The following is an 8,276-nucleotide window of genomic DNA, read 5'->3' on the forward strand; positions in this document are numbered from 1 at the left end:
TGTACATGATGCTATTATATTTACTACTTATCAAATATTGACATGCAAACCTGATATAGGACACTGTTAGTAATGCAGTAGATATTAAAGAATTAAAATTCATGGTCTTTATTGTGAGAGTATTCAAGCAATATCAGAAATATGACAAAATATGAGTGAGAAGTACACTCACCCCAAAGAAGCACTTAAAAGTAAGGGTATAGTGAAAAGAAAAAAAGAAAAAAAATAAGGATATAGTAAGGAAAATATGTACTTTTTATAAGTACCTACTTCATAGGGTTGATATAAGGATAAGTTAACACTTGTAAAGAACTTAAAACAGTACCTGCCCATAATACAAACAATATATTTTTTTAAATACTTTGAAAAAAAAGTTGTATGGAATCCAAAGAAATTATTCAGTTGAACTGGGATCAAATAGGGAAAGTATCTTTTAAGAGGAAAGAAAATATAGAGGAGGATATTTTAAAATATATTAAAGAGGAGAAATTTGCAAACTATTTGGGGAAATGTAAAGATGAGAAAAATATTTGAGGTAATAGAGGATATTAAATAGCAATTTTATTTATTTATTTTTAAAGATTTTATTTATTTATTTGAGAGACAGAGATCACATGTAGGCAGAGAGGCAGGCAGAGAGAGAAAGGGGGAAGCAGGCTCCCTGCGGAGCAGAGAGCCCAATATGGGCTCCATCCCAGGACACTGAGATCATGACCTGAACTGGAGGCAGAGGCTTAACCCACTGAGCTACCCTGGCACCCTGAATAGCAATTTTAAAAAGGGAACTGAGAAATAAAATTATGAATGTATTTGGAAATTAGTGGATTTTTTTTTTTCTTTTTTAAACTGAAGATTTCAGGGTGCTTGGGTGGCTCAGTTGGTTAAGCGACTGCCTTCAGCTCAGGCCATGATCCCAGAGTCCTGGGATTGACTCCCGCATCAGGCTCCCTGCTCCACTGGGAGTCTGCTATTCCCTCTGATCTTCTCCCTTCTCATGTTCTCTCTCACTATACCTCTCTCAAATAAATAAATAAAATTTTTAAACTGAAGATTTCTGATGCATCATTGAATAGCAACTTCATACCTAAAGTAAAAAACACTTTTCACTACAAACCAGACTGATATTTACCTGGTTTCTTCCATTTTTTTTTCTATGACTATCATTAAAAGTGCCAATCAGAAAAGCACAATATTAAAACTTTGGTCAATTTAATAAAGAATATTGTGAAGTATTGATTAACACATTTATCTAGAAGAAAGAATGAAGGAAATGAGTGCTTATTTAGCAATTTATCATATTCAAGGCATTTTCATATGTATTATTTAAATTTTATAGCAACTAAACAATATCCCCGTTTTATAGAAGAAAATTAGACACAGAGAAGATATGTATATTAACTAAGTTTTCTTGACTAATAGTAATAGAATCTTTGTTTCCATTCTACTGTTTCTGACACTGGAATCCTTGCCACTTCAATATCATTGCACTATTGACAGTGATATTTATTAAAAATTCCATGGCAGGGACGCCTGGGTGGCTCAGTCGGTTAAGCCACTGCCTTCAGCTTGGGTCATAATTCCAGAGTCCTGGGATCGAGTCCCGCATCGGGCTCCTTCTTTCTCTGCCTCTGCCTGCTTGTGTACTTGTGCTCACTCTGTCTCTCTCTCTCTGACAAATAAATAAATAAAAATCATTAAAAAAAATTCCATGGCAATTCCTTGGAAAGAAAATAAAAGGGCAAAAAACCCTTATCTTTAAAATATGGCACTAGAGAATGAAAAATTGGCAAGACAATGGTGAGGACTTGGTAAAAGACTGTAAAAATACCAAGGGATTTAGATTCTAAATGAAGACAATGCAGAGACACAAGACAGATTAGGTTTGGTGTTCTGGAGAGAAAAGAGACAAATACATGAAATGTTAAAAGTCAGGGCTTTTAAAATTTTTTCTTTTTTTCTCTTTACTTAAGGATGTTAATGATTGGATTGGGCCACCAAATAATAATGGGGTAATTAAAGAAGTTACAATTAATCCAGACACTACTTGTGGTAATGATTGGGTCTGTGAACATCGATGGCGTCAAATAAGGTGGGCATTCTTATTTAGAGATGTCTTCTAATAATAATAATTCTTAACATTTCATTTCATTAAACTGTTAATGTATTCATTAGCATTTTATGTGGTATTATATTTTTAGGAACATGGTTATGTTCCGTAATATAGTTGATGGCCAACCTTTTACAAACTGGTGGGATAATGGTAGCAACCAAGTAGCTTTTGGAAGAGGAAACAGAGGATTCATTGTCTTTAACAATGATGACTGGTAAGCAGATCTCAATTAGAAATAACATTTTATATTAAAATGTTCTTGATTTACTACTTTCTCTTCTTGCACATTTACTTTTTTCATATCTGAAAAATTCCTTAGTGGATTAAGAAACCACAGAAATCAGAAGAAAAATGATGATGGCTTTTATTCTGATCTCTTCTTTATAAGGGTTCTCTGTTCTAAGTAGAGTGATTTTATGTGCATCCTTGCCTGTTACATGCAGATATATGAGGCACACACATAGGCTCACATATACACCCCACACAAAATACGCAGAATAGTTAATATAAAGGTTGTGAAATCACTAGAACTAATAATCCCCCTCACTTTTTAAATAATGGAAAATTATTGCCTCAATAATTTGAAGTGCCTTTTTTTAGTTCTCTCTTTCAAGTATTCTTGTATCTGTTTTTTTCTTTTTTTTTCACTTCCCTTTCTGACAAATAATATATTTTTTAAAGCATATGTATAAAGAACCTGTATCTTATGGTTGGTCAGTGATTCACTTCAGGAGATTTTCAATTTTTGTTCTGAGACTGCTTCTTACTTTCATTGGTTATACTTACATCCTTTGCCTCTAGTGTATTGATTTCCTAATATATAGAACTAGGACTTAGAAGATGTCTTTGCAAGAAGTTGAAATGTCTCAATTCCAAGGCCAGTTTTCACTCATGCTTAATTAATTTTAGCCTACATTATATTTTACTGAGAAAAAGATAAATCAAATATATCTCTTTCTTGCCAAAAGAAGCTATGGCTTCTTAAATTCTTCTTTAATGTCTGTCTTTTGGATGGGAAAAGCAAAATAAATTTATGAGAGAGCTTTATATTTAAAACCATATACTTCTTTCATTGATTCTTCTCTATAAACGTAAAAAAAAAAAAAACATATACTTCTTCATAAAATGCTAAATTATTTTTACTTCCAGCCCAAATTCATTTTCTCCTCTTGTGAAATATTTTTGCAGAAATAACCAAGTTTAAATTATTGAAAGTAATTAGTATTTTCTTAAGTTTAGATGAGGACAAATTTAAAATATTTGTGTTTACCACAAGAAGTACTTTTATCTAAGAGTGACAATTCACTCAAATTTTCACTGATATTCCTTAACCATAATTTTGTGGTAATATTTACTGCTGACTAAGAAATTGCTAAGCTTTCTGTAAAATTACTTTTAGTTTTGGAAAACTGTTCACATCTACTAGAGAGGTCTTTATATTTTCTTCTCACTGAGTTGAGTCTTTGACTGCTTAGAGTTCTACAGCACACAGTTAAGCTTTTAGAGATAGTCTGAAATCTTGCTTTTAATTGTGCTAAATTCAAGTTAAATCTTAAATTTTATTTTACAGGTCATTATCTTTAACTTTGCAAACTGGTCTTCCTGCTGGCACATATTGTGATGTTATTTCTGGAGATAAAATTGATGGCAATTGTACGGGAATTAAAATCTATGTTTCTGGGGATGGAAATGCTCATTTTTCTATTAGTAACTCTGCTGAAGATCCATTTATTGCAATTCATGCTGAATCTAAATTATAAAACTTGAAATAAATAAATACACATACTCAGAGAAATAACCAAGTGTATTTCTTTTTGTGTGTGTGTGTGTATTCTTACAATTCGTTAATTTTTGGTAAAAGCTGTAAGTAATCAAATTGAAAAGCTCAGAAAAGCATAAAAATCACATATAATTATATAATTATAATGTAGCTACAATTGATCCCATGTTATATTTTAGAAAACTCATGATGACTTATTTGTCAAAAGAATTTCTAAGAATTCAGGGAGTCATCTTAACAAATATGCTTGTTGCCATTAACACTATTTCCCAGTATGTATTTATGTATTTCTTCCAAAAAAAAAAAGTGTTTCTAATAGTTAGGAATATCTGATTTAATTCTTCCCATACAAAGTTATAACATTTGAGTGACTTCAACTTTATGAAAGCTCTTTTACAGTTAATAAGTTAAAAAATAAACTTAAATTATGCAAGATATAAGTCTCAGTTATGGAACTCATAAAAATCTTCTACTTTCTCTCAATTTTTCTCTTCTCTTTGTAATGTCTTTAACTTGATGTAGATGTATGGGTTTTTTGTTCCATTTCTTAACCCCCATATGGATGGATGTAATTATTTAGGACTCTCATTATACCATATGTTCTGGATTTTCTTCCTGATCCTCCAGCTATTCATTTTCCTTCACCTTGATTTTTAAAGTGAAATTTGGTAAGGATCTCATCTGTGTCTTATAACTGTCAGTTGTTTTTCTTATGCTTGAATGATAAAATAAAAGCCATAATTTGGAAATTCCCTCTTCTTTTCACCTGTAAATTTATCTATAATTATTCTTAATATTATTATCATTATTATTTTGAGGGAGAGAGCAAATAGGGAGGGGCAGAGGTAGAGAGAGAATCTTAAGCAGACTCCATGCCCAGCACAGAGCCCCAACAGGGGCCTTGATCTCACAACCCTGAGATCATGATCTGAGCCAAAATCAAGAGCTGGGTACTTAACCAACTGAGCCACGCAGAAACCTGGTCCCTATTATTATTATTTTTTTCTTTCTTTCTGTCATAATGAAGAAAGTGTACTTTATTTTATCAAAGGCCATTCTCTTCACTTGTGTTAATACCATTCCATTTTTATCTGGTGGGTAACTTTATTTCTTAAATTACCCTTTTTTCAGAGCACCTGAGTGGCTCAAGTTGGTTAAGCATTGGAATCTTGATTTCCACTCAGGTCATGATCTCAGGGTTGTGAGATCAAGACCCATGTGGGGCTGTGCCCTGGAAATGGAATCTACTTAAGATTCTCTCTCTTCCCCTCTTCTTCTGCCCCTCCTACCCACCTCCCTCTCCCTTTCTTTCTTTCCTTTTTTAAAGATTTTATTTATTTATTTGACAGACAGAGGTCACAAGCAGGCAGAGGGGCAGGCAGAGAGAGTGAGAGGGAAGCAGGCTCCCTGCTGAGCAGAGAGCCCGATGTGGGACTCGATCCCAGGACCCTGAGATCATGACCTGAGCTGAAGGCAGCGGCTTAACCCACTGAGCCACCCAGGTGCCCCTCCCTTTCCGTTTCTTTAAAAAAAAAAAAAAGAAAAAAAAAGATTATTCTTTCTCTTCTAATTTAATAATCTTTCCTTTTTTTGCTAGATTATTACCTGAGATTACATTTATTAGTCTTCCAACTAAAAAATCCATGACTTCCAGAATTTTTCTCAATATAACCCACTTATTTTCTTCCCTTCCTAGCTGAGCTGCTGTTTTTACCACATAATCTCTACATTTTCAACATTAGTCATTTTCATCTCCTCATTGTCCAGTTTCTAATCATGACTTCACTGAATCTACTCTTGTCAACCTCACCAAAAACACTGACACTGAATCTACTCTTGTCAACATCACCAAAAACACTGATGTTACTAATCCAATGTACTTCTCTATCTTCATTTTACTTTATTTCACAACAGTATTCGACATGTGAGCCAGTCTCTCCTCCTCTCTTCCTTCAGTCTCCATCTACTCTCTGGTTTTCCTTTTTTTCTCACTGGTGGCTCTTTTTCAGATTCTTTTTCTGGCTTATCTTCTGTCTGACCTAAAGACTCATTTGGATCTAACTCTTCTTTTTATTCATCCTCTTTCTTCTAAGTATTTGCAAGCTTTTCCATGAATTTAAAACACAGACTTTTAAATGAAGACCTATACCTCCAATTCAGATCTTTTCTTGGACTTTAACCTCACATTTCTTTTTTTTTTTTTTTTTTATAATTTTTTTATTTTTTATAAACATATATTTTTATCCCCAGGGGTACAGGTCTGTGAATCACCAGGTTTACACACTTCTAACAGATGTTTACTCCACTTCAAGATTCACAGATATCTTATATACAATATATACAAAATGCAACCTTCAAAATTTTTTTTGTAAGCTATGCCCCTCTTATGTCAATGTAGTTTTCTTCAAACAGGAAAAATGAGGCCACATTGATCTTAATATAATACATCTTAAATAAATTTATGCTATGTTCTTAGTGATTTCTCATACTTAAGAACTTGTTAATAGTTTCTTCTTTTAGATGTTTTATTTTATGTATAGAAGCAATTCTGCCTGTGAATACTGAGTAATTTCTCTTCTCATGGAAGGAAAAATATGTTGAAGAATCATTGTTTATGATTAGACTTTCACTTGCAAGTCAAAACTGAACCACTAAATATCATCATGGAATATGATCACAGAGAATGATTGAAACAAGCTCGGTGCCATACCTTCCAGACTAATCTCAGCAATATGATTAATAGTACCATTATTATTATCATTAAACTTCCAAATAAAGTACATCTAGATGTTGGACCAATAAATGACCAAAGTTTTGTTTATGTTCAATAAACCAAATCTCTAAAGAGATCACTTTCATGTGGTATTAAGAGAGAAATGAGGCAGTTTTTGAAAGGGATAGAGATATCTCTGAGGGGGCGCCTGAGTGGCTTAGGGGGTTAAAGCCTCTGCCTTTGGCTCAGGTCATGATCCTAGGGTCCTGGGATCAAGCCCCGCATTGGGCTCTCTGCTCAGCAGGGAGCCTGCTTCCTCCTCTCTCTGTCTCTGCCTGTCTCTCTGCCTACTTGTCTGTCAAATAAATAAATAAAATCTTTAAAAAAAAAAAAGATCTCTGAGTATTTAAACCAATTTTTGAACATTTGCATTTTGTTCTTGTGTATTAAAAGAAACTCCCATATTTCTTTTTTATATTTAAATTTTATATTTAAATATTAAAGTAAATTCCTTCTCCAATTTGGAATTGACTGGAATAAAGTTCAGGAGCTTAACTCAGGGCTAGTTTAAGTAAATTAAAGAAGAATCAATCCTTAAATTGATTAAGAAGAGTTTTTCTTCTGCTTTGTTTGCCCTTACAAATCTCTATCTCTAAACACAGACACACACACACACACACACACACACACACACACACACAAGTAGATATAAAGCAGAAAAATCTAGACGTATCAGTAGTAGCTTACAATTTGTTGCAGAAAATCCTAAGGTTTTAGAAGAAATCATCTAAGAACTCCAATAAAAACAGAACTTAAAAAAAAAAAACAACAGAAGTAAAGTGATATATTAAAAGACCTTTAAAGGTCTTTCACAAGAATTGGAACAGATGGGTAAATACAGTCTATTTGCTCTTTTTGCCCTTGAACATAAGTCTGGGAGGAAAAAATGTGAGTGGCTTGGAGCCACTCACATAACCTATTTAGAAAGAAATAGTTGTGTTGAAAGGGTTTAGGTTCAAACAGCACCACTTACACTAGAATAAAAGGTGATATTTATTATTTACTTATAATTGCAAATCTGTCAAATCCAACTCAATATTTTTCTTTGATGTTTTTAAAGATCTATTTTGAGTAACAAAATATTATATTTTCATAATCAATTCAATGGACATTTTAAAAATGCCTCTCTGAACCTCAGTTTCTTCCTCTATAAAAGGAAAGTAACATCTACTTTTTTAGTTTGGTGTACTGAATGAGAAATTATACATTATACACTAACCACTATTTCTGGTTAAATACACACTTCTTCATATCTTCAGGAACAATGTGTCTTTATGGGGGAGGGTGAAAGATGGCAGAGGAGTAGGAGACTCTATTTCAACTTGTCCCCTGGACTGAACTAGATATCTACCAGAGCACACTGAACACACATGAGTCAGCCTGAGATGAAGATTATACACTTCTGGATCTCTACAGAGAGAGAGGATCATCAGCGGAGAGGTACAGAGATGTTGAGAGTGTGAAGACAGATATCAGGGGATAAACAGAAGGGGGAGGGAGCCCTCAGAAGGGAGCCATTGAAAACTAACACCCCAATGCAAAAGTGTCCTGTGCTTGCAGACTAGCAATAGCTTGGAGACCAGTGGCTGAGAGATGGTAAGGGATCGAAAACA

General features: G+C 33.6%; 1 protein-coding gene across 2 annotated transcripts in view; it reads left to right on the forward strand.

The window, feature by feature from the left end:
* LOC131810402 (pancreatic alpha-amylase) overlaps positions 1 to 3,908 on the forward strand; it is a 40,538-nt gene extending 36,630 nt beyond the window's left edge. For both annotated transcript variants that reach the window (XM_059138312.1, XM_059138313.1), the window contains exons 9-11: positions 1,971 to 2,089; positions 2,199 to 2,324; positions 3,681 to 3,908. In XM_059138312.1, the coding sequence (XP_058994295.1) occupies positions 1,971 to 2,089; positions 2,199 to 2,324; positions 3,681 to 3,870 (435 nt within the window). In that variant the 3' untranslated portion in view covers positions 3,871 to 3,908. The remainder of the gene's footprint in view (positions 1 to 1,970; positions 2,090 to 2,198; positions 2,325 to 3,680) is intronic.
* The last annotated feature ends 4,368 nt before the right edge of the window (positions 3,909 to 8,276 follow it).

The sequence above is a fragment of the Mustela lutreola genome, chromosome 10, assembly GCF_030435805.1.
Source record: "Mustela lutreola isolate mMusLut2 chromosome 10, mMusLut2.pri, whole genome shotgun sequence".
Classification (NCBI taxonomy): domain Eukaryota; kingdom Metazoa; phylum Chordata; class Mammalia; order Carnivora; family Mustelidae; genus Mustela; species Mustela lutreola.